Genomic DNA, 26,786 nt, shown 5'->3' on the forward strand with positions numbered 1-26,786 from the left:
TAAACCGAGCATTCTGGGCTGTCCAGACCCCGTTAGGCAAGGGGACGAGGGAAGCCCTGCGCGCAGCCGTGCGTGGGACGAGAGAGGAAAAACTGCCGGACACTTTGCCCCGGAATGAGAATTGGGGATATGTGGGTGGGGAGTTACCTCAGGAGGGACAGGCGAAAGGGAAGGACCAGAGAGAGGGAGGAAGGAAGAACCAGGAGGAACGGAAGGGAACTGAGAGCTGAGAGTAGGGGAGATAGGAGTAGGGTTGCGGACCGAGCTCGGGGCCCCGTGGCTCATGCGGGCACTGGCCAGTGGATGGCAGGGCTGGGTGAGTTGGGACTTCGAGCCGGCTTCCGAGCGTGTCGCGTTCTGCGACCCTCAGTCGTTGCCTGAATATTCATTAGACTGGCCGCTCTTTATCCTTATCTAACGTTTATCTTATCGGCGAGTTTCGTTTCTCAATGTAGTTTTAATCCCAGGCTCCCCTCCCCCTCCCCCTGGGCCGCTCCCCTGCCCTGCCCTCCCCCTCCCTCCCCCTCCCCCTTCACCCTCTCCTCCCTCCCTCCCTCTCTCCCTCCCGTTTCCCCCTCCCCTGCCCTCCCCTCGCCGGCACCGGAGTGACAGGCGCGGGGCCCTCCTCGCCGAAGCTCGGGGCTCCGGCGCTGGCGAATCACAGAGTGGTGGAATCTATTGCCTTTGTCTGACAAGTCATCCATCTCCCAGCGCGGGGAGAGGGAGGGGGTCTGGAGGGGGCTTTGCAGCTTTTAGAGAGACATACACCGGGAGCCGAGGCTCCAGTCTCCGGCCGAGTCTTCTCGCAAACGCAACCCACCTGGGGCCAGTCCAGTGCTGCCGGCGTCCCTCGGCTCCCTCCTTTCTTCCCTCCCTCCCGGCTCTTCGGCCGCGGCGGAGCGCGCCAGCCTTTTCCGGGGGCGGGGGCCCGGCTCGCGCTCTCCCCTCCCGAAGGCGCCCTCTCGGACATCCCGAGGATTGCTACTTCTTTGCCAACTTCGCCAACTCACCGGCACTTGGAGCGGCCCGGCTCCCCGCCCGGCGCCCTCGGGCCGCCCCTGCTCCTCGGCTACTCCGACCGCCGCCTCTGGATGAACGAGTTCCAGGGGAGCTGAGCGAGCCGTCTCCCCCGCCCAGCCTCAGCCCTGGCCGCAGCTGCCGCGCGCGCCATGCGCCCCCAGGTCCCTCCGGCCCGGCTTGCCACCCCGGGGCCGTTCTGCTGACCGCCCAGCCCCGCGCCCCGACGGTGGGAAGTTCCGGGCGCTGCGGTTGCAAGCTCCGGCAGGCCCGGGAGGAGTCCCCGCGGGGAGCGCAGCGCGGCGCCCCCCCGCCCCCGAGCGCTCCGCCGCAGCCGGGAGCTCACCCCCCGCCCCCACCGTCCCTCCCTTTTTTCCTCAAGTCCTGAAGTTGAGTTTGAGAGGCGACACGGCGGCGGCGGCCGCGCTGCTCCCGCTCCTCTGTCTCCCCATGGATATGCACTGCAAAGCAGACCCCTTCTCCGCGATGCACCGTGAGTACCGGCGCCCGGCTCCTACCCCAGCTCGGGGCTCCCCGTCCCACCCGGTCCCGTCCTGCGCGGCCCTGGCTCCCCACGCGCTCAGGTCCCATCTTGGAGGCCACCCTGGCTTCTTCTGGTCACCCCTTTCGTTCTTCCTCATTTCCCGGTGTTTCTAAAGCCCCCAGTTTCTCTCCCTTCTTCTGCCTTGTCGCTCATACTTCTTCTACCTGCCTTCCTACCTCCCTGGTGCCCATCACCCTCCTTCCTTCCACCTGCTTTTTCTTAGGTAGTGGATCCACAGCCCCTGACCCTGGCTCCAACCACTCTACTCCCTGGCCACCCTCTTGACTGGAGCTGGGGGACTAATGGACAGGCAGTTTTCAGGGTTTTGTGTTGTGTTTTGTTTTCTTTATCTTCTCTCTTTCTCTCTCTCGGCCTCCCCCTCCTCCCTCCCCTCATCTCTACCTTTCTGGAACTTAGAGTGTGGTGGTCCAGGAGGAGACTCCCAGCAAGGGCAGCCTCAGTGTCAGGACAATCAGGCTGAAGTGTGGGGGTGGGGTGCCCCCTTCTGACCCTCAGCTCCCAGCACCTCCTGGCCCTGCCAGCCCAGCCAAGGCTTCTTGTGGGCTGGTTTGAAATACTTCCTTCCTCTTCTTTTTTTTCCTACCTTCCATCCTACTCCTTCCCCTCTTGTCCTGGAGTTGGGAGTCTGAGATTGGCAGGACGTGGTGGTCATCTTTCTCTGCCTCTCCCTGGGAGATGCTCTAAAAACAAAGAGGGATTCCAAGGAGAAATCGAAGTCTGTGCGAGATCATGTAGAAGAGCCTTCCAGGCGATCCCTGGGTAGAGCAAAGCTTAGCTTCTAGTTCTGGAGGCTCCTTGCTGGGCTCCCACTCCCTGGTAAGGATGGGCCAGCCAGTAACCTGGCCAGGGGATAGGAAAAGAGGGAGAAAAGGAGGGGGGAAGAACAAAAGGAAGGCAAATGCCAAAGCTGGGGAGAAAGGAGAGAGAAATCAAAACAAGGGGGAGGAAAGAAGAGCCAGAAAACAGAAAAAAGTGTTACAGGAAAAAGGAAAAGGGGAGAAAAGACATTTAAAACTAGGAAAAGAGAATTATTTTAATGAAATTTGAATTTATCTAATTCTTGTCATATGTCTTTAGCTTGGAAAACAATTCAGAGGTATTTTTTGTTTGTTTTGTTTTGTTTTGCCGCCTTCTTTTTTTTAAAGATAAATAGATTCTGAATAGAAAACTTTCCCTCCTCTGTAGGTTAATAATCAAGGATGATTTGTAACTTTTCACAGGGAAACTTTTTAGACCTGGCTTGGATCTGTGCTTGGGACAAGAGAGCCTAGGAGGGAGAGCTGTATTTTTCTCTAAGCATATATTTAGCGTGTATATATATATATATATATATATATATATGCTTTAAAAAATACTCCTGTGACAAAATATATTTCCCTAAATAACTTCCAAGCACAGGAAATCCGAGCCAGGGGCCTCCGGCTGCCGCGGGTTTCTGGGAGCCGAGACTGAAATCCTGACTCCTTTTCGGAGGGAGTGGAACGGGGTACCACGCCGTCTTCGCCCAGCCCGCCGGCCTCCTGGCCCCGCTGCCTCTCCTCTTTTGCCGATTCCGCGGGGGATCTGCCGAGTCCTGGCCGCCCAGTGGGTGCCACTTTGAAACCGAAAGGGTAGCAAGGCGAGCCGAAGGTGGTCGGAGGAAGGGAGAGATCGCGGCGCGGGCGAGCTGGCCGGCCAGCAGCGGCAGCCCGAGTCGGCGCCGGCGGCAGTGGCGCATTCCAGGCCCGACTCAGCGCAGGTTCTCGGCCCCAGCCCTGGACTCCCGCCGTGCCCCCTTCCTTTACCCACCCCTTAGATTGGGGTCGAGGGGCTGGGCCCGGAGCCCGGGGAGGCTGAATTATTCATCTTTAATCTGCCCGCAGCTGCCGCCTTTTCATACCGGTAACGCGAGTTCTCCCGGGGCCTAAATTATTGATGGTCGGGTTTGGAGGGAGGGGAGGGGTGAGGAGCGGGGCTAGAGGTAGGGAGCCTAGCATGGATGAGGGGTAGAATAAGAGGCTCCGGCCTCCCCCCCGCCTCTAGATCAGAGGCCTCTCCCCAGGGGTTTCGCCGGCCCCTATTCTCGGTCCCCCAGAAGGGAACGGGAGAGAAGCGAGTCGGGTGCAAATGTCCCCGCTTTCTCCGAAAGTCGCCTGAGGCTAGCAGGACAGGGACTGCAGGTTGCTGGCCTGGTCAGGTCGGACTCTGCCGCTAGAACTCTCTGCGGTTGGATTGCTCAGTAACTGCGGCTGCAGGTTGATGGCTTTGGGTGCAGGATTTCTAGACTGCTGTCAGCCAGGGAGAATGGGGCGCCAGGCAGCGTCCTCAGGCCTGGCATCCGGCGACCACCTCGGCTCCGAGGTTGGGAGCCTGCGCCGGAGTCTGGTTGGAGACCCAGCACCCTCCTCTTGCCCAGGAGAGCAAACGCCGTTGCTGCCCGGTTTCCTGAGTGGCTGCGGAGGTCTAAAAGGTCAGATGGACACGAGCTGGCTCGGGCTGGCTGCACAGGGTGCCCCGTGTGCCTTCAGCCCGCCTGGGCTACCTGTACCATGCGTCCTGAGCGAGGCCGTGGGCCCCAAGCCTAGCGCAGCGCGGCAGGCGGACGAACCCAAGCAGTCTGCGTTCTGTGGCTGCTACCCCGGCACCTTGCCGCTCTCCACTGCCTCCCCGTCTCCGAGCGCAGCAGATTCTGGGCCCCTGCCTCTTCAGCCTTCCCTCCTCCACTTGGCTTTCTTTGAACTTTAAACACTACAGAGGCGAAGGGGAAATATGGCTCCCCAAATATCTAAAGATAGAAAACATAAAGGAAAGAAAAGCTCCCCATCAGAAAGCAAAACAAAACAAAAACACAGGGAAAGAGGCAGGAAAACTCTAACTCCAATTAAAAATAAATACAAGAAAAGAGGTAGGGAGCAAAAGGGGGGATGTCAGGGACTTAGGCCCTCTCTGTGCTTGGAGTCCTTACGTACAGAGTCAACCGGACCCAAACACCCCAGAATCATCCGCCTCCAAGCAGGCTCCTACAACTCCCTCTTGCCTGCGGCTCAGGCGGGATTCCGCACCGCTCCGGTTCCTTCCTCCGCCCGGCCCTTCCTGTCCTCTCTTCCCTACATTCTTTCCTGCTGGCATTAATTCCCACTGTGCTGTTTTTCTCCCCCTCTTCCCTTTTTTTCCCTCTCGCCCCGCTTCCCCATTCCTTCCGTCACTTTCTCCCTGGCGTCGCACCGGTCTTAGAGCCGCGTTCTTTCCCAGCCCTCCGCCCAGCATCTGCGCTTCCGCGTTTCTGCAGCTCCGCAGATTCCAGTCCCTAATCCTCTGCATTGTGGTCGGCGGCCTTCGTTCTCCCGCGAGTCCGGGAACATGCCCTTCCGCCCTGCCTGCTCCCTTTGCACGTCCTGGGTCGCGGACCCTGACTAATGGCCGGTCCCTGCTGTGTGTGGGGTGTTGTTTTTTTTTCTTGTCTCTCCCCAGCAGGGCACGGGGGTGTGAACCAGCTTGGGGGGGTGTTTGTGAATGGCAGGCCCCTGCCCGACGTGGTGAGGCAGCGCATCGTGGAGCTGGCCCACCAGGGTGTGCGGCCCTGCGACATCTCCCGGCAGCTGCGGGTCAGCCACGGCTGTGTCAGCAAAATCCTGGGCAGGTGAGGGCCTCGGAGCTGCCCCTGGGAGATGCCCTGTCTCCTTTCCTGTTTGGATAGCCCTGGGTCTCCAGCCGAGGGCTTGGCTAAAAGTCGAGGTCGCCAGTGGGAGAGGGAGGCCCCTGACTGGGGCTATCTGGAGAGCTGCTCCTTTTGGAGAGGGCACTCAGGTGGTGACTGTGGCCCCAGAAGAGAGGGTGGAGCAGGGCCATCCAGCACCTGCCCCGCTCCAGGGACCTCACTGGGAGATAGCCTGATTCCAGTCTTCAGAAACGGAAGGACAGCTCTTCCCTTTGGAAGGGAGGGTTGGAGGAATAGGGTGGAAGGTAAAAAGGGGTCCCTGAGAAGAGAAAAATCAGCTTGGGGAGGTAGAAGGTTGGCCCTGATTCCCATAGGGTCCCTGTGCTCTGTGGGAAAGGTCTGGAGGCCTCCAAGTGCTTTTCCTCCCGCTCTTCCCAAATGAGGGGCCGGGCTTCCACTCCCAGGGGCATTGATTCCAGCTGCTGTGCGTGCAGCCTTTGGTATGGCCACCTCCAGGGAGGGAGCGTCCCTGGTGTCCCTCCCCTCATCCTCCACTGCGTCCCTGCCCTAGCCAAGTGGACTCTGGAAGCCGGTTCAGACACTCTGGGCCTTTTCCCTCCGTGCCACTGCCTCAGGCGGGAGAGTGGCTCAGCGGCTCCGGCGCCTGCAGCGCTCTGTCCCTGCCACCACCGGCTTCTCGCTGACCCCGCCGGTCTTCCCGGCGCAGGTACTACGAGACCGGCAGCATCAAGCCCGGAGTGATCGGCGGCTCCAAGCCCAAAGTGGCAACACCCAAAGTTGTGGACAAGATTGCCGAATACAAGCGACAGAACCCGACTATGTTCGCCTGGGAGATCCGGGACCGGCTCCTGGCGGAGGGCATCTGTGACAACGACACAGTGCCCAGCGTCTCTTCCATCAACAGGTGAGCAAGCCACGGCGGGCTGCAGGGTGGGGCTCCAGCTCCCAGCTCCTACCCACCAGGGCTTTCCCCAGCACCGGTCTCCGTTCTTTCTTCGGCCTCTGCCTGCCCTTGCTCCTGCTCCCAGCTCCCAGGTCCTTTGGGCAGGGAGAGGGGACCTGGAAGGCAGAGAGATAGACAGACAGACAAGGCTGTCTCCAGCTCAGAGCTGGGTATTCCCTGCCAGGCTTCTCCCGCTGGCGTCCTGGAAATGAATCCAAGTGTTTGTGGTAATTAAGACTCCAAGATTACGCGCCTCGGTATCTAGAGACAATCACAGCCCACAGCCGAAGCCTTTAAAATGACCAGTGTCTATTCATCGCCTCCAAACAGACTTCCCTTTCTAAAGGCATGCTCCCTTCCGCAGGGGCAGCCGCCTGTCCTGGCTCCCCCGCCATCCCTGCTGACTCCCACAAAGCTGGCCTCCCGGGAGCCCAGGCCTTGCTAGCCAGCTCCTCACAAATTTCCGGCCTATTACCACCCGTATCCAGGCCTGCAGAGCAAACGCCAACCATCAGCCAGCCACTGGCAGGGAGGAGAGGAGCTAGACCAGGAGTGGGATGCCGGGTCAGGAGGGAGACTCTGGACCCTGAGACTGAGCCTTAGGAGATGCCTCCAACCACCTAGAGTACCGGTGTCCAGGCCTAAGCCTGTGCTGATGACAGGCTCAGGCACAGGGGGGACAACTCAGGCTGGATTCAGCTCGACATATAGTAGCACAAGATAGTCAGTCTCCCAATCTCTGAGCCACTCCAGTGTGCCCTCTGGGACCCGTGCACACTCCATGTATGTACCCCCCGCCCCCGGCCAGTGTACACATGTGGCAGGTACAGCACATAACAAGAACACTGCACATGGGAACCCAAGATGGCTTTCCCATCACAGAACTGTACAACCCGATGTCAGCGGAGACCCTGTGCGAATTCCAGACAGCCTTGGCCAGCTTTTCTACCCCCGCCCCGCGCATTGTAGGGCAACACCCCAAATGAGAAGAAGGCTGAGGGTTTCATACCCTTGTTTTTCTTTACACTCTTCATAGGCTCATTATCAGGACAACTAATAATTCAGCTGGTGCCTTTTTCTGAAACTGGCATCACGTATCAAGGTTTTTTTTTTAATATTTTGCAAATGAAATGGAATTATCCCAAATCATCCTGAAAACAGCAGGTAAAATTAGCTGGTAGAATGTACCTTGGCTAAAGAAGATTCCCTCTGCCACACTTGTGCTGTAACGTACTGTGAGGCGACCCCAGAAATTATCCCAGTGTGTGCCATCTGTATTAAAATGGTTATTCAGTTATGAACAGGGTAACATAATACTGATCAGCTAATTATACACCCTCTGAAAATTCTCTAGCTCCCTGGGCCTGGCTCAGCTAGGTATTGAGAGCATAGTGGTTTGACATTCAGATACCTTCCAAAGGAGCTGGAGAAATTCTCCTGGTGGTTTGGGAGAGGAATGAGTCTGTTGCATTTCAAAGCCAGAGGAGGAAGCTGGGGAAGCTTTGGGGCTGGGGCAGGAGTGGCGGTGAGAGATGGGAAGGGGCCAAAGCGTTGTCTCCTCTCAGCCTCTAGGCTGGCTGCTGGTCTTGGGAGTGAGTTGGAACCGAGGTCTTGGGAGGAGAGCAGCCCTGCTGAGGAGCAATGCTGCTGGGACTGGGTGCTGGTGTTCTGGAGAACATTTGGTAGAAATCTTGTTGTTGTGATAGGATCTGCAAGCCAGTGGAGGAACCCAAGATATGTTTGGTCAAGGCAATGTGCTTCTCTTGATGCGTGGAGGATTGGAGCAATCAAGGCAGGTGTGGTCACAGCACCCCTTGCCTAGCACTCTGTCTAGCACCCCTTCTCCCCTCTCTCCCCAACATATACCCCTCACTGGCCGAGATGTTTTGGGCAGCTGGCTTATACAAAAGTTTGGGAATACTCTCATCCTGAAAAGCCACAGAGAGCAGGGGACATATGACCCCAGGATCAAGCTCCAGAGGCCTTGAGGTGCTCTCACCAGAACTGAGAGAAAGTAGAAGAGTAAGCTGCTAGTGGGATGAGAGTGGGAGAAGGAACGGCTTCAGCTTGACAGCTCTGACAGCGGCAGAATTTGCTCAACACGGAGCCCTATCACCTGAGGGGCACGGAGGCTACCTTTGGGTGTGGGAAAATAGCCATCTGTGGACAGGTGTTGCTGGAGATGGCAAGGGAGTGGGAGGAGAAGAACGGGGAAGCCACCGGCAGCGTGGGCAGCCAGCCCTGGGTCTGCAGCTAGGCTTCCTGGCGTGCTTTGTCAACAAGGCACAGTCAGGGTATTCTTGCTTTTGCTTTGGGACAGAATCCTACCGTGACTCATACTTTGGAAAGAATTCTGGGGGCTTCCCAGTGTGCTGCCGAGTCAGGACTGGAGGCATGCACCTGGGCCCATGCCCTTAGTGTCATCCCTCGAGGTGCTTTGCTCTGAAAGGGAGGGTTTATCTGAGATGCGTTGCTTCAACCCAAAACCTGCTAAAAGCGGGATTTCTGCTGGCGCTGCTGATGCCAGGAACTTTGTGAAATCTCACTTGCGGTAAGGAAGAGCCTACAGATTTTCCTCTGTGTAGAAAGTGTGACGCATTGGGGACCGGGTGGTTCTTGAGTTTAGCGCTTTACTGTTGGTTAGGTGCCCACTTGTGTTGGGTACTTTATAACCCTCACGGTAAGAATGTGCCCGTGCTGGCCGTTGGCAAGAAAGGAAATCCACACATGCTTATCCACCTGAGCCAAATCATGAGGGTTTTCATCTTCTCCTCCCCAAAACAGATGCTGTTGCCACACCTGAAATATACTGTTATGGTTATAAACTAAATTGCTTTTCATGCTTTAAAAATGGTTTGGGCTTTTTCTGATCCTGTCGCGATAAAGGCTTGGACATCCAGCCCCCATTCTCCACTGGCAAATCCTCGTAGAAGTACCTCTCTGAGCCAATGGAGTAGGTCAAAGAGGCCTCCCAACCTCACCCTCACCCCCAGAGACCACCGTCAAAAATCCGGAGGGTTGACTAGATTGCTTAGCATGTGGAATTTATTTGAATGACTCTCAATATTGGGTTACTGATCGCTGAGCGTGGAGTTGCCAGCTCTTCAGCTTGTACACCACTGCTGTAGAGGGCGGGTGTTTATAAACAGGTGACTTGAGATTGAAACCTGGTGTGGGAAATGGCCCGGAGTGGGGAGGAGATGGAGGGAGATCCAAGCTGCTGAAAGGGAAACAGCCACCTAGTTACGTTGCTGAGCAATTGGCTGGGCAGGAAGGATTTTCCTGATTATATGCCAGAGTCTTCAGGTTTGGCTCTTGCTCTGGGCAGGGAATATAGCTTCTTTGAAGGCACAGGCGCAAACTCCAGATACAGTCTAGGGTTACTGAAGATCCCCTGAGGGCACTGTCTTGGACTGAGCTGACAAGGAGGCCCTCGCTCTCTTAACTTTTTCAGCCTGCCCTATAGTCTTTGGGATCAAGGCACTCTCTGCTCCTAGATCCTTGGAGTGGCCCCTCGCAGAGTCAATTTCCCCCCGATCACCTGCTACCCACACTCTCTCTTAGCCTGTTGGGCTCTAAGTGAGCATATTTACTCTCCTAGCAGTGGCAGCACTGGCTTCAAGAAGGCGCCAGCCCCAGGGCTGTTAAACAGTTCCGTCTCGTGTCATCTGCAGGTCTTCGTTGGAAATCTGGCACTGGGGTGACAGTGGCCTAGCTGTTCATTCAAAGGCCTTTCCAAGTAAGCTGGGAGCCACTCATCCCAGCCAAGGGAATGCTGAAGACATGTTCACGGCGGGGGTCTGTGTCCCTTTCTCAGACACAGGTTCTAGAACATTGCACATTTGACTCTTGGGCCTGGCTTGGCACAAAGCTGGGCCAGAGAGGCAGCACTGCTTGCCCATCTCCATAGCCTTGCAGTTGTTTGGTGGTCAGGGCTGTTGGTCTAGTGGCAAAGAGCCAAGGCAAGTTGGTAGGTTAAGAAGAAGACTTCTCCCCACAGAGGAAAGGGAAAAGTAAGGATAGAGAACTTGCTTTCTGTGGCCCTGGGCCTACTGGATCAGGCCACCTATAGTGGACAGACATGCCAGTTTCTGTCTGAAAAGCCTTGCTCACCTGTCCTTCCCCAGAGAGCATCTCCTGCTGCTGAGGCTGCCCGTCGTTAGAACAATGTGTGAAATAGTCATGACTGCTGGCCTTCTTATTTCTTAAAATGAGCTGGAGTTGTCCCCCTGAAAAGCCATTTTTGTTCCCTTAGTTATTTTAGACTTCTTGGCCAGCAATTTTATCTGTCTGTTCCCCTGCGGGCAGGCTCCGAGTGGGTGGGCAGGCCACAAAATGGCTTTCAGGTGAGAGCAATGGCTGGTTGCCCTGAGTTCTTACCTCCACTAGCAACTCTAGGAAAGAGGAAGGCAGGAGGGGTTGTCCCTAATGAAAGCTCCGGGTGGGTTTTGGAGGGTGATGCAAAGAGGAAACAAGAGGGGAAAACCCTAAATAAATAAATAAAGTGTGACCAACTATTCTGAGAACTCAATAAAAAAATCACATCAAATATGAAGAGGCATAAATCTTGTATCTGCACAGGTAACCTACTCAATTGCTTTTATTATCGCTCAGGCTGCCTCCGTTTATTACCGTCCACAGTCTGGGCAAAGGAGGTTGCGTAGAGGGTGGTCTTCAGTGCAATCCTACACCCCGAGAGGCAACAATCAGCCCATACAGCCAGGGATTTCGATGGGAGCTCGGGAAGGGCCCATTTGTCTGCATGAAAACCAATCAATAACTCTGTAACCAGAGCCCTTGTCACAGGGAAATGGACAACACAACAGTTCAATACAGGGGCCACGGGGGGAATTAACCAAGTGGAGATGGGACCAGGCAGGAGCAGCCCCTAGAGAAGGGAAACGGGGTGCCTGGAGAAGAGAATATTGGGGAGGGGGGAGATGGGGCAATGGCTTTGTGTGCATATTGGCACAAGGTGGGGATTATTGTGCAAAGTAGATTCAGGGGACCAGAGGCACCGTTGGAAGTTGGGGTGGTAAGGAGCAGTTGGGAAGTGGGCTTGTTCCAGTACGCATGGGATAGTGTGGTTGTATGTGTGATGGTGTGTGTTGTGGACAAGAATATTATGCCTCCATAGAAAGAATAGCGATAGTAGTAACTGGTGCAGAAGGGGAACCAAACCCCCCTACACCAGAGCCTGCAAGCTGAAAAGGGGGCTCCCTCTGAGCCCACAAAGGAGCGCCTTAAACCAGGGCTCCATTGTCTGCCCCCAGCTCCCTAGATCTTCAGCTCCAGCTACTCTGCAACTTTGCCTCTTAAAGTTCAGGTCCGTCCTTGGCCCTTCCTTGTTGCCGCCTGGAGTTGGAATTCTTATATTAAGAGGAAACTGTATGCTGGAAAGAATTCCTTTCTCACTTCCTGTTCTTTAAAAGAATGCAGTAAAGGGTGTGAACATGGCCTGCCACTTCTCTGAATCCCTGCTGTTTCATCTCAGCACCCCCACCCCCAGGTCAGATTCTCGAAGGGCAAGTTTCTTGCTTTCAGAGTTCAGATTCATGCAGGGGAAGCTATGCCCAGTGCTGCTCACCCAGCCACGTGGGTGAGCCTAGAGAAGAGAGAAGGGGCCCTGATAAATCTGAGGAGTGGGCAACAGTGTCTCACAACCAATGCCCTAAGGACAAGTAAAATATTAAATGGGTGGAAAATTAAATCGCTGTGGGTTTATCTGTCTACCACTAAACTACTGGGTTGAAATGTTTTTCTCCTGTTGAGCAAGTTATTTGTTTTGGTACTCTAAAGGTGCAGCTTGAATGTATTCATGATGGTTTGTGGGCATAGAGATTGATATCTTCAGGGTGTGTGGATTTGTGTGTGTTTGTGCCTACCTGTGTCTGCTCTTAGGTAAATGGGCTCTGAGGCCAAGAGGAGGAAAAAGAGGAAGACCTGCAGTCACAGACAAAGGCTGGACACCTTGTCCTTGGGACCATCCAGTCGATCAATGAGGCAGTCATTGGGCCCTTGGGCAGCAATAATAAGGCTGGGTTGAAGATTTCTCATTTCATAATTTGGGAAAATTGGGGCCAAATTTTTCTTCAATTTTTATTTGCACTGGAACACTCCATAGTCTAGTTAGGCCCCAGTTAGAGGGGCTTTGCTGCAGCGATGCTGCCTTTGTGATAGAGAGCTGTGTGATCCACTGTCCATCTTCAGTTCAACAGTTGAGTCCCAGCCCCGTTGGCAGAACTAGTTAGGGACCAACTGCATAAGCAGCCAAGAAGATGCCCTTCCTGGTGCACCCCCTTCCTGCAGAGTTACGGTGCAGTGGCCCACCAAGTGACCTGCGGGTCCCCCAGCAGGAGGCATGTCAGCAGCACTGGGACACGGTCATTGTCAGAGCTCTCCCAATGGCCAGGCCCCAGGCTCAGCCTCCAAATCCTTCCCCAATAATCCAGGTGCCAGAGAAATAAGGAAGAAGCTGAGTGCAAGGAACACATAACTGGGAACTAGAGAAGGCTTGGACACCAGACCAAGTAGAGCATGATGGCAGAGGCAGATGCCTGTGGTCTCCTGGGGAGGGCTGGGCATAGGGGAGCTGTTGAGGGTGTAGGAAACCAGAAGAGGATGACCTGGGACTGGAAAAGAAGAAGCAAGGCCCTGTGTAGACCTGGGAACTCTCAGGTAGGAGGGGAAGTCATGTAGGAGGGAGACGGGAGAGGCCATGGAGCCAGGCTCCTCTTGTAGCTCATCCTCACCAACCACAAAAATAATGGGACTCTTTCTTTCAGTTTTTGAGAGATAATATGATAAGAAGATATTTTGTGTTTTTCATGTGAGAGAGAGAGAGGCAGGGTCGTTGGCATTCTGGAGAGTTTCGGGTTTGTTGTGGGCTGTAAGGGGAGGAAAGTAGTGCCCCAAAGTCCAGACTGGCGAGAATGTGTTAGTGGAGCTGCCGTGTGGCTGCAGGGGGTCGTGAGCACAGAGGCCTCCAGGACCCCGGCGGGGAAGGTTAGCAGGAGAACCTACAGCGCTGAGACAGAGGTGGTGAGAACTGAACAAACAGGAGCTGGAGTGTGTAGGCCCAGCCTAGAGGCATTGAGATTTCGTTTTTTAAAACTCTGTGCTGGTTAAATAAAACACATCTCCAGGCCTGATTCAGTTCATGGGCCAGCAGTCTGCAGCCCCTGGTCTGTGTAACTGCCCATAACTTATCTCTCTGCTTCAGACCAGAGCAGTAATCTCAGTGCAGGTACAGGGGATGTGACATTTCCGGAGCCCCTGAGTCCAGAAGACCCCGAGGAAGGGAAGTGGGGGTGAGGTGTAACTCCCCACAGCTAGAGGAGGGGAGGGGGAGATGCACATGGAAAGCGAAGGACAAAAGTAAGGATGAGGAGGAAGAGTGAGGAAGGAGGTGACGAGGCTGAGAGGTGAAAGGCAGAGTCCTGGGAGCTGGGACGGGTTGCCTGGGAACGGAGCACGTGAAAAGGTTGCAGGGAACCAGAGCTCTGGGCGGCTGGTACAGCAGGCTGGCGGGGCTGCCTCTCGGAAGGTTATTAAGGAGAAGAGGGGAGGCCAGCCAGGGAGGAGACAGGTGGCAGAGCAAAGGAAGTGGCATGAGAGGTCAAGTCGCAAGACCTGCAGCCCACGGCCACCCATACCAGGCAGAGCACCGCAAGGCAGGCCGGCAGTGGATGTGGTGCTGCTGCAGTGCAGTCGCTCAAGCCTGGTGCCCGGCAGAAGGGAGAGTGGGAGAGAGGCCAAGAGGAAGGGAGGGAGGGCCCCGCTTCCTGGGTGTTCCAGGTTAGAGCCCCCTCCACCCAGGAGCCTCTGGCCACTTTGCTCTGGACTTCCTCCTCTGCCTGCCTTCAGCCTGCCATGCACTCCTCTGCAGTGAGCTCCCTCTGCAGCCATCCAGAAACAGAGGAAGCCAGAGGACGTGCCGGGTGGCTCCTGGCAGCTCCTGGCAGGAGGAGGAGAAAGGGCTGTGAGACAGGGCAGCAGGCTGCAAGAGGAATTGTACCCACTTTGTAGGCACAGTCAGGTCAGGAAATAGAAGGACTCAGAGGACTTGGAGAGGGCAGGAGGGCGAGAAGGGAGAGCAGCAGGGGCCCTGGAGCTTGAACAAATGGGAGTGAGCACTGGGGCGGCCGCCCCTGGTCCACATGCTCCCTTGTGGCCCCAAGGTATTTGCTGGGCTGGTGAAGGAAGCCAAAGGCAACCAGGAGCCTCGTGGACGGCATCTAGCCTGACAGGTCACAGAGATGGTCACGGAGGAGACCCCATTCTGCCTTTTATCCTGTGACCTTTTGTTGTAATTCTAGAGGACAAGATGGTGCCCGCCCCTTATGTGTGGTACCGAGAGGGGTTGGTGCCTCTGTGTTGGGAGCCTCTGTGTGGCTCTGTTTTGGGAAGAGTGTGTGGGCTCATGGTACCTGGCTGAGCCTGGCATTCAGGTCCTAGGAAGCTGTCTAAACGGCCCTGGCACCACAGGGAGCTTTTAAAAGTCGTCCGTCTTGTCCAGCGAACAACGGCAAACTGGTAGTTGGCCATTCAGAGGGCTGAAGGCATCTTTTGGTCCCAGGATGAAAGCCTCTGCCGTCACTGGGATGGCCCGCCTGTTTGGGGTGCTAGCAAATGTTATCTGGAAAGCCTGGGGTTGAATGGATGGTCAGTGTCCCAATGGGTGGATGAGTGGGGGTCCTGTCAGGTGCACAGAGGGTCCCAATTCGTTTAGTCTGTGTGCAGGCACATGTGCACTTGCTCTGCTAGAGGTGAGGGTGTAGAGCTGTGTGCAATGCTGGGGTGGTGCATGTGTGTGACATGCTGCTAGGAAAACTGGCAGCAGCTGCTTGGCTTGTGTCTGCTGAGGTCCTCATAGGGAGTGTGCATTTAGGTAGGGACAAATGTCAAGCTATTTTCTCCTCTTATCATCTGCAGAGTGCATACCTCTCCTCCCTCCCCACATCCCTTATCCTTTCTATTCTCTCTCTCCTCTTCATCATTACTCAGGTTAGCTGGTTTGGGTTAGGAGGCCAATTAAGGAAGAGTGAAGAGAATTTAAGATGAGGAAGGCCATCCTTCCTCTAGGGACCAAAAGAAGTATTGTGTTCCCCCCACTCTGCTCTGATTCCCTGAGGAGCTGACACCAGGACAGGCGGCCTTCCCACAGGCTGGGACTGGGAGAGCCAGAGAAAAGGAGGTATCTCCAGACTTGAGACTTGGGTTCCTTTCCCTGGTCACCACGGACCTGGGAAGGAAAGTCTAAGAGAGCCCAGGATGAGGGAGAAAAAAGGGTAGAAAAGAGATGGCCAAAGACAGAAGGTGAGAAGCAAGAGCCGGCTGTGTGACACCAACCAGCCCCAGCTAAAGCCTGGTTTTGGCCACAGAAATGGACTGGCTGTGTGTGTTGGGAAGGTGGGGGGAGGGGTGTCTTTTTCTTTTTTCTCTTTAGGGAAGAGGCTCTAAAGTCTTTTAGCCAGTCTGCTGGGCTGACCACTCAGCTCTTTGCAGAGGGTACAGCCCTCCTAGAAATCGTGTTCGCCCTCACTCTCACACCCTCTGACCTCCCATCCCAGCACACATTTGTCTCTTCAAAGCCAAGTTAAAGGGAAGTGAGGGTGGGGGAAGAGGCCTCAGGAAGGCAGCTTGGAGGGCAGTGCAGACTCCTCAGGAGATGACCTCCCAGGTTGGGTACAGAAAAAGTTGAGAGAAATTCATTTCATGGCCAGTGGCTGCTTTAAAAAGGCGATTCCAGCATACGAATGTGATAAATGTTAACTGAGCATTAATCGCATTAAAGAGGGCCCTATAAACTTTTCATTTCTAATTAAATTCGTCCAGTGATGCTGCCCAAGCGAGTACTCTGGGCCTTTGTTTATGTGGAAAATTAAAATGCAAATACAGTGGGATTTATTTCCAGGAGTGGAGTGATGGGCTGGCCCCCTGGCTACTGGTCTCCAGGCCTGTCAGGCCAGGTAACTGCTTCTTTGGAGGTTCTGTCCCCCTTGGGACACATTCTGGTGTGAAAGGAGAGGCCAGAGTTCAAGGTCAAATAGAGTTAGAAATAGAGGAGAAGGTGTGGAAAGAATTGAAAAGAAGTAGAAAAAGACAATAGCTGGCCCAGAAATATAGAGAGAGGCATTGTCCTGGCTTCCTACCCTCCTCCGCCAACTCCCACCTCTAGGAGAAGGGACCCCAGACCTTGCTTGTGAGTAATGTCATCACAAGCCTCCCCTGCAGTTCAGGGAAGAAGGGTGGATGTGGGAGGGAGAGTTGGGAGAAGCAGCCCTGCCAGGCATATGTGGGCTTGCTCCTCAAAGAACCTAGTGGTCATCAGCACAGAGGACCCAGGGCCTGGATTTATCTCCAGCAGTTTGAGGGTCGGCTGCTGTCCACATAATGGCTTCACTGGGCTCTTCCTGCCAGTGCCAAGCAGCATTGACACAGGGCAGTGGAGCATAGATGCTCAAACTGAGGACGCTGTGCATGCACGCCCGCACGCACGCAGCCTTCTCGAACGTAGAGAGAGCCAGTCGCTCATGAGAATAAACAAATGTCCCTTGCAGGGAGTCCTTTAGTGCCCTGATCCCTCTGATAAAAGTGGGAACTCTAAATGCTATTGAATGGAACGATCTAAAGTTCCTATTTACCAAAACGTAAATTAAGCTGAGTGGAGAGAGAACCTGGGCAAGAAAAAATCATTTGGGTTTATCAGTAGAGGAACTGAAAGATCGCTGTGCTGCCCTATGGCTAGGGAAGTTGTAAATAGCATTAAAAAGTAGAGAGGGAAAGAAAATGGAGGTAGGAGAGATGATAAAAGGCAGAGCACTAAATCACAAACGGGTACATGGGCAAAGTCACAAACCAGATTTATGTCAAGCTTTGCAAAATCTACGGCTTGGACTGACAATGCGTAGACATGCTACGCACACAGGTGTGAGGCATCTGGAGAGTGGATAAGGCCATGTGAGTATGAGGGTGGATTGACCACCATGTGAGCTGTCTGTGCCGGGTGCTGGGACTGATACATCAACTCCTCCACACTGCGATCTGATGGGGTAGGGTTCTGTAGACAGCCAAGGATACAGCCTTATGCGGTTTTTAAAGGTCTTTGAGCACACGAGTCTCTTGTGAGCTGGATCCACGTTCTAATGAATCTCCAAGGCAGCAACCCATTCCCAGAACGGAGTCTGCTTGACTAGTTTTGTCGAATAGCTGCTACCCCTGTCCTCTTTAGTCTGTTTTATTCTGGGTTATTCTTTTCCTCTTTAGTGTTCACTTAGGTCTCTTGGAAATGCATGAGCACTTGCTGACGAACAGGTTAATGACTGTGGCGACTCCCAAACATCTGGATGAAAACCCAAACCTTCAGTCAATCATCTCTAAAGATTATCAATATGATGCCAAATATCTGGGAATTTAGAGATGTCCACATTATTGATTGAATTTCTTAGTTTTTATCCAGGCACAAAACCAACTCCTGTTTTCATTTCATTGGTGTTTCATTTCATTGGGAGACACCCGTTTTCAGAGGGACATATTCTAGGAAACAAAATGTTGTGGTTAGGAAGCATCTTTGATGTATTTGGGTCTCATTTCTGGTTTAAAGGGAGGCTGGGCTTGGCCTGAAAGTCAAATGGAGAGCTGGTGGTTGGGAGCACTTAGTATCTGAGCAAGCATGGCTGATAGACTCTTTCCCCGGAAAGCTGGTTGGGAGGGCAAATCACTTTGTCCAAAGAAAGCTTAAGCTATCCGATAGGCCTGGCTTCATAAGGGAACCCACTTTGCTATCTTAAGGAAGTATCAGTGTTCTTAATAGATATGGTCTGTCCTTCATTTATTCTTCCATTCATCCATTCAGAAAACCTTTGCTGAGCACCTACTATGTGCCAGACATAAACCTGTGTGGCATAGAAAACATAAGAAAGTGGGCTCTGGGAAGTGATTGCCGGAGTTTGAATCTAGCTTCCCCACTCACTGGCTATGTGGTTGTGGGTAAATCTCACATCTTCTCTGGACCTCAGTTTCCTTATTCTGATCTAATATGGGGATAATCATGTAGCTAGAGCTCTGTCATAGGTTCTCATGAAGGTTGAATGAGTTATGCCGCATAAACCTGGCAGATATCAAGTGCTCAATAAATGTTATTATTATGGCAGTAGTAATAATCAAGTTATGTGTCTGCCAGTGTACGTGAGTTCTGGCTTGTGCGTGCATAAACACTGAAATCTTTTAAATAAGAAAGCTTGAGGAGCCAAAAGGATACTCTGTGAACAGAACTGTGTATCATGAATGCCAGTGAGAATTATGGTCCACTGTGAGCCCAGCTGGTTTTAGGAAGGGCGCCTGCTCTTTGTACTTCCAGAAAAAAAAAAAAAGGAACCTTTATGACTCAGTTATATGACCATTGAACAGAATTAGATAATTGCCCCCTTTGTCCACTTTTGTTGTTGTTGTTGTTGCGGTACGCGGGCCTCTCACTGTTGTGGCCTCTCCCGTTGCGGAGCACAGGCTCCAGACGCGCAGGCTCAGCGGCCATGGCTCACAGGCCCAGCCACTCCACGGCATGTGGGATCTTCCCGGACCCGGGCACGAACCCGGGTCCCCTGCATCGGCAGGTGGACTCTCAACCACTGTGCCACCAGGGAAGCCCCCTGTCCACTCTTTTTGAGAGCCCAGCCTCTGTGTGTGTGTGTGTGCGTGTGTGCATGTATACTTCTTATGACTGCACACTCCTTCTCTGGGATAAGGCTATGATTGCTTGAGGAGTTGAAGGTTGGCATTTTCTGGGCTTCATGGCATTTTCATGCGTTGTGGTGCTTTGCATTTTGTGGTTTTTTAAAAAGATAAAATGAAATGGTAATGGGAAAAAAATCCTTATTTGATGGGTTTGAAGGGTTCCTCTGATGCTTAAATGTCATAGAGGGGAGAGGACAGGGAGGTAAACAGAAAGAGGAGGGGAAAAGAGGAGAGAAAATGGAGATAGGGTAAAGGATGAAGAAAGAGGAGAGGAGCAAGTGAGCAAATATTTGACAGATTCAAACCAGATCTGTCTACTGTGGCCCCGCATATCTGGATATTCCAGGGAAGCATGGGAGATTGATCATCATTGCAGTTATTCCATTGCTAAAGGATAAAAGATTTTTTTTTTAAATTCAGGAGAAAAATTCACTTCTTCAGTGTAATGGCTCAAAGTAACTGAGCTCTGTGAATTCTCCTATTTAATCTGTGCCCATGAGCAAAGATGAAAATGGATGTTTCCTAAACTGACAATATATTCTGGTTCACCATCTTTATGGGAAAGCTTGTGGAATAAGGCTGAGGCCCCAAGTTCTCCCTGCCCCTTGGGCCTAGTTAATGTAACCAAGTCCAGCCCAATGGACTTCTTTAAGGTCCACACCAAATGCCTTAACATTCACTCCTATTCCTTTCTTATCTCTTCCTTAGTTCTCAGTTTAATGCCTAGATTCTTTTACTTCTCATTGACACCTATTAGCTGGTAAAGGTCCTGATTTTTAAAATTAGAAAGTAAATGATTTTAATGAGTTAAATTTGAATTCTGACAGTTCAATCATCCTTAAATATTTTTTTATAATTGCAAATGTATAAGGGCCACCATGTTTCTTTCTGCCTATTCATTACCACAGTGCTGGGTATAGCCCTCTGTATGGAGATGGGTAGTGGTGGATTCTTATCAACCCCCAACCCCCCCAACACTGTCCACATGGACAGAAGCCCAAGGAGAAAACTACCCCCTGCCTTCATGCTACCTGACTGCAATTTTTGCACTTCTCTGCTTAAATCACACACACACACACACACACACAACTTGATTCATCTTAGATTTTATTCACATTAACACATGTGGTTATACACACACATAGGCCAATCTTATGGCCACTTTACTTGGCAGGTCCTTATGTTCATAACAATAATAGCTAACAAGTGCTTACTGCAGTAGGAACTGTTATAAGCATGTTAAGTATATTAATTGATTTAAGCCTCATAAACAACCCCATAGGGCTTTATAGGATTGTTTATAGATAAGGTAACTGGAGTACAGAGAAGTTGAATAACTCATTCAGGTCACAGGCGAAGTGGCACAACTAGGATTTGAACTCCTGCAGTACTGGCTCTAAAACTCATGTGCTTTTCCACTACTCCATACTTCATATCAACTTTGGATCAAAGGAAGTGCAGGCATGTGTGATCTCTTGAGCAACTTTGTATATTTTGAAGTCTCATGCCAGGGAGTACGTGTACTTACAAGCTCAGAACTGAGACACTGCACCTAGTAGAAAGTCATGCCTAGTACAAGCTTCTGTACTCTTCCTGGTGCGTGTGTGTGGCCCTGTGAGTACAAGCCACAGCTGAGCCACATCATCTGGGGATGCTGGGAAGGAAGAAGATGCCGATGGCCAGAGCCACAGAGTAGAGTTAACTGGGGATTCTCAGAACTAGAGTTCACGTTATTCCCATTGGGATTGGGGAGTTTAGCCCCATCCATCCTCCCGTAGTCCCACCAGGGAGCTAGACTTTTAACAGGATTGGGTTTGGCCCTGGGGCTTAACTCTCCAAATTAGGCAGATATAGGGAGGGTGGCACCAGAACCTGTGTCACTGTGGTAAGGTCAGATCTGTTCCGAAGAGCAGGGGCAGCTTGCTTCCAAGAACAATAGAACTGTGCGAATGGTCATCAAGAAGAGATTGGTCCTCCATCTCTAGAATCCTCCTTCTGGGAAGAAGCAGTGCAAACGACCAAGCCAGAGCAAGCTAAAAACGCTAAAGGATGGGTCTTCTCACACACAGCCACATCAAGAAAGCAATTACCGAATCATACACCACCACCCAGATCCAACATCATTACTCAACCCACATCACCAAGGAGACACCCATTAACCTAATCTCTGAGACATACATTACGAAAAAGAAAGATGCTGATATGATCAACGAACACAATAATTCAAAGCAGAAACACAGGCATTGCCACCAAACAATACTCAAATTCCTCCAACTCAGTGTTACACAAAGTGCAGTCACCTTGATACAATACCACAAAACACCAGGTAACAGACCTTAAGCCAGCTGCTGGAATGTGTCAGCAATACATGGTACCACACAACACAATTCAAGTGCTCCATCCCACAGGCACACCCATGCCCAAAGGCTGAAATCATGTGGTCTCCTGAGCGAGAGTAAACACTGGTCAGGCATCCACAGAGATGGAGCCAGCAGTGCAACACCCAGCCCTCCTGCATACCCAGCAGAAAAGGATCACTGCCACAGCCTCCCCAAACCCAGTGCTCTCCTGGTCCCCAGCACAGTGCAGCCTGCCAGAAAGCAGCAGCGCCATCCCATCTCTCCAGCAGGTGGATGTGTCCAGACCATCACCTCCAATAAAGCCTGTGGGCTCTCGGTGCTAGTAAGAGAGTAAACTGTCCCCTGAGCCTGCTTCCTGAGACAGGACAAATCAGCCCTTTCCTGCTTGGGGTTTAGTAAGACTTCGCCATTACTGAAAATGACAGTGCTCCAGGGATGGAGGGCAAGGGGGGCTGGGGTGGCCTGGGAGGGGGCTCACCAAGCTGGGTGCAGGAATTCCCCTCCCTCCACGGAGCACTGCCTTCTGTGGCCATTCCAGAGCTGAAGCCCTCTTGCTGGGTGTTCACTGAGTATCGATTCAGTCTGCAAGCAATTTTAATATTTCTTCAGGGACTTTCCAGCAACAGCACAAGTCATTAATTCACCCTCCCAAATTGCTTATTCAATAGCAGGAACATGGCTCCTGAATAAAGTCCCAGAATTTATGTGACTCGCACGAGTCAGGAGGTCAAACAACTGTTATGGAGCGAAGTTAAAAATCCAAATAAAATATCGACACTTTTTTGGGGAGGGGGAGTAAAGGTATTTAAAATAGGTTTTTGTTGCAATGCCCCCAGGATAAAGAATGGAAGGAGACTGAAGACAAGTTGGAGTTTATAAAATCAATGGAATTTATCGCACATCTACTTGGCATTTAATAATTCTCTCATTTCCACAGTCCCCGCCCCCCACCCCATCCTGGCCATAGACAGAAAGATACACAGGTATACAAATGCACATTTATGTTCATCAATATTGGTGCACGGACCAATATAGAAATGCGGTTGTGATGTGAGCGTCTGAAACACCTTGGGAAGGGAACAGTGATGAGTGTGGAGTCATGTATGACTGTGGCTTACAGATTTGAAAGGCATAACTGGGCAGAAATTCATGAGGGAACTTTTGATAAATATATCCAGTATTATAAATCTTGAATCAATGCATTAGAGCAGACATGAATATAAAGATACACTAGTCATAGAAATAGTTTCTAGAAACTGAGAAACACATCTGTATTCAGTATTGCCACACAATCATGTACACGATTTGGAAAGTAGATAGATAGATATAGAGACTTTAGAAAATCTATCCCCCAAACCTACCAATGTATATAAAATACAGTGAAACCTTAGTCCCTTAACCTAAAATTGAGGTTAACACAGACATGATCCTTATCAAATACAGCTACGGCACGTGCACAGGAGAGGGCAGGCATGTTTAGAATCACAGCTACATGCAATCTCTGTTCATTGTCTACATATACATTTGCACAGTTGTCCAGATCATGGATGTGAAAAGACTGAAAAAAAAATGTTTATGCCCAAATAGTTAATAAACACAAAGAAATATTAATATAGAAATTTCCAGAAGAGGTAACATGGTTCAGCCTACAGACATTGGAGTCACAGACCCAAAGTCTGGCTCCAGTGCTATTAAGCACATGACCTTGGACAAGTTGCTTAGCCTCTCTGTTTTCTCCTTAGTAAAATAGAGAACACCCCTATCTGATAGAGTTGTAGTTAGGATTTGGATGAGAAAATGCATTTATTATAACACCTGTCATAGAATGAATATGAAATAAATGATAGTTATTACTTTTACTATTTTTACATGCAACTCTTCTATTCAGACCCAGTTTCTCATAGATTCTACCATCTGTTCTTGTTACGACTGACTTATTCTACCCAGTGGTTAGCAACATGGGTTCTTGAGCCAGGCTCCTAGGTTTAAGTCCTGGTTCTGATACTTAACAGCTGTGTGACCTTAGGCAAGTTACTCAACTTCTCTGAGCCTCAGCTTCCACTTCTGTAGAACAGGGATAATAGTCTTCATAAGAAGTTGTGAAAAATAAATAATCCATGTAAAGTACTTTGCAGAGTGCCTTGGCACATAGTGAACATATATTAGTTCACTATGTCCCTTAAGATTGTTATTGTTATTATTAATAGTAATAACATTGATTTGCTATTCAACAAGTTGTTTTTAAGTACTTACATTATGCCAGGCACTGTTGCTAGGTGCAGGAAATACAATGGTGAGAAAAATAACCATGACATGTGCACTTGCAGAGCTCAGAGTCCAGGGGAGGACTCACTGTGAATTGAGTAAGCAAGAAAACAGGTTTCTGCTCTGTGCTGGACTGTAAGTGGAAGAGGGGAACAGAGAGAAATAGATTGGAAAACCAGGGCGGAGCCAGATTGAGAAAGGTTCTGAAGGCCAGGCTGAGGAATTTTGAATTTATCCTGTAGGTAATAGGAAGCAATTGTAGGCTTTAGCCACATCGCATTCTTTCAGGAACAGACACACAGAGACGAATGGATTGTTTTTGAATACTGGAGCAAGAAGGTGGGAGGTGGGAGGGGCCAGAGGCAGGGAGGCCAGGCAGCCGCTAGCAGGCCCCAGCTTGGCTGCTGCTGAGGACCCCTTCCCTCTAGGCTCCCTTCTGCTTGCAGAGGGAGATGTGCCTGTGGAGGGAAGGGGAGAATGGACAGGGACGACTTGTCCCAGCAATGAGTCTATAGCAGTACCCTTTTCCCCATCATCTTAGGCAGTCTTCTAGCCTCTGGACCATGGGGTGGACAGCTGGTAGACCCCAGATCTAGCCCAGAAGCCCTGACAGATGAGGGCAGGACTGGTGGCGAGAGGAGCTAGTCCGGTCACGCTCTGGGCTTGGCATGCACCGCAGACTGGTTTCCAAATGGTTAGTTAAACACATTGCCCCTTAATTTTTAAACCTATGCATATCTTGAATTTAAATCAATCCATATGCTTACCATTCATCATATAAACCATCGCTATTGCCCCCTTGGGCCAGCCCCATGGCCCATCTAGCCTGGTAAATTGTATCTGGCCTGGGCTCCCAGGGACACGTGGTAGAAGGATTATCATCCTCAGTGCCAGTCTTAGAAGGCGAAATTGATGCAGAAAGTATTCCTGGTATCTAAGGAACCCACTGGAAATCTGTCAGCCTGGAAGCTACCAAAAACTATTTTGAAATTATTTTTATTTGTGGCTTATAGTTTAGTTTCCACAGAGGAACTGAGAGCCTCTTGAATTTTGGTAACTGTGTCCGATGGAGTCAGGGTTAGCAGACGGGGGGGTGTGGGTTGATAGAATACGAGGAAGGAACCTTCTGTAACTCACCAAGACATTCTCCCAACTCTCTCAAGGATGGTTTTCTTACCCCCTGGCTTAAGCTAGTTTTCTCAAATATTAGAGAGTTTAAGAGTAATCTGTAGAGTTTGCTTAACTACAGATTCCTGGGCCCCACCACCATTAAAAATTCTAATGTAGAAGGTCTGAAGGGGGCTCCAGGGCTTTGCATGTTAGCATGCACCCCAGGGGATTCTAATGCAAGTGGGCTCAAGGACAGTAGTTTGAGGACACCTTTCTGTAAACTTTTAGGTAGGACTGTCATCTCTTAGAGCTCAGTTATGACCTCTGAGAAGCAACAAAAGAGACAGAAACTCTTGACATGTTTGAGGGGAACCCTGGTAACCTCGAAACCTGTGTATTCCAGTTATATCCTGCTACAGCCAGAATGAAAGGTCCTGCCCATAGCCTCCCCTCATCGGCAGCCATTCTCATGCACAGAACCCTGCCTGCCATATGGTCAGTTGTCCAAACTGAAACCCGTGAGTGGGTGTGGGCAAACAACTCTAAACTGCACAAAACATAGAGCAGGGGCCTAGGAAAACAGAGTGCATGTGAATCACTTCCGGGCTGCCAGGGGGGAAGGCTGGGTGGCTGTTGCTTCCTTTTGGTTCCTGTGAGGAGGAGGTGGTAAATTTCTGTTCTTCAGTCCTTGGGATGTACAGAGGGGAGATTTCAGTTCCTTAGAGTTCTCAGGAGTAGGGAGAGGTAGGAACCATTTTGGGAAGAAGGAAAATTTTCCTGAATAATCTATGAGATCTCACTTGAGGTTCTGCCATGAAAAGTCTCCAGCTGTTTTTGTAGCTCTGATTTGCCTCAGGGCAGAGCCAGGGACACGTGCCTGACTAGGCAGCTCTCAAAGGCCTGAGTTAAAGCAATTACCTGCATTCTTGTGTAAAATATCCTTTGCTGAGGCAAATATCATTTTGTCCTCTTGAATGATCCAGCCTATAATACCCAGGCAGCCTGAAGTCACTGGCAGAGGCCCCTCCCACCATCATCTTGTTTAATGGGCAGTGGGGCCAGCTAGTCTGAAACATTCTTCACCTTGGAGTTCCTTTGATTTTCTCAATCAAGAAAGACTTGCCTGGACTTCCCCGGTGGCGCAGTGGTTAAGAATCCGCCTGCCAATGCAGGGGACACGGGTTTGAGCCCTGGCCCGGGAAGATCCCACATGCCTAGGAGCAACTAAGCCTGTGCAAGACAACTACTGAAGGCCGTGTCCCTAGAACCCGTGCTCCGTCCGCAACAAGAAGCCACCGCAATGTGAAGCCCAAGCACCGCAATGAAGAGTAGCCCCCCGCTCGCCTCAACTAGAGAAAGCCCTTGTGCAGCAATGAAGACCCAATGCAGCCAAAAGTAAACAAATTAAAAAAAAAAAAAACTTTCCCCATACCAGAGATTAAGTATTTTCTGCAAAGACTCTAGAAGTAGGCAATTTAAACTGATTTATACATGTATACAACACATGTATGTTAATACTTGACTTCTTGCCCCAAAGACTCTTTGAGCAAACCAGTGATATGACTGGGCCTGAGGCCAGCCTGCTAGGAAGTAATTCCAAAGTAGAGAAGGCAGTCTGTTCTAGGCAGCTGGACAGGATTTCATGGGGACATGCTTGGAGATCCCATGTGGATATCACACTGTCAGCAGCTGGTTCCAGCAGGTGGTATACTCCCATTTTATAGAGGGGAATGCTGAAGCTCAGGGAGCCCCTTATCCTTTGTTTCTCAGAACACAACAGAGCAAGAGAATAGAACCATAGAATCTTGGAGTTTGGATTCTGGGCTTTTGGGTATCTCTCTCCTGGAGGCAGTGTGGTTTCCTGGTTAAGGGTATGGGCCCTAGGATTAGTCTGCCTGAATTCAAACCCCAGATTGTCCGTTTCTTAAATGGGTGACTTTAGGCAATTTATCATATGTTTTATCTGCAAAATGTGTCATTGGGAGGATTAAATGAACTACTTGAAGCACTTAGGACATCGCCTAGCTCATAGTAAGTACTCAGTAGACAATAGTTTTTTATTACTGGAGCCTCCGCTAAGGAAGCACTGCTTCTAGAAATCCTGACCAGCCTAGGCCTGGAAATGCTGCCACC

At 51.2% G+C, this 26,786-nt stretch overlaps 1 protein-coding gene across 6 annotated transcripts in view; it reads left to right on the forward strand.

Annotated features, from left to right (window-relative positions):
• The first annotated feature begins 236 nt into the window (after nt 1–236).
• PAX2 (paired box 2) overlaps nt 237–26,786 on the forward strand; it is an 81,370-nt gene continuing 54,820 nt past the window's right edge. For 3 of the 6 annotated variants that reach the window (XM_082611359.1, XM_082611363.1, XM_082611361.1), the window contains exons 1-4: nt 237–316; nt 1,400–1,510; nt 5,033–5,201; nt 5,947–6,144. In XM_082611359.1, coding sequence (XP_082467485.1) covers nt 304–316; nt 1,400–1,510; nt 5,033–5,201; nt 5,947–6,144 — 491 coding nt within the window. In that variant the 5' untranslated portion in view covers nt 237–303. Of the gene's footprint in view, nt 317–1,108; nt 1,511–5,032; nt 5,202–5,946; nt 6,145–26,786 lie in introns of those variants that run through there. The other 3 variants (XM_082611360.1, XM_082611362.1, XM_082611364.1) reach the window with 2 other exon arrangements.

This window comes from Mesoplodon mirus (genome assembly GCF_964341445.2).
Source record: "Mesoplodon mirus genome assembly, chromosome: 2".
NCBI classification, from domain to species: domain Eukaryota; kingdom Metazoa; phylum Chordata; class Mammalia; order Artiodactyla; family Ziphiidae; genus Mesoplodon; species Mesoplodon mirus.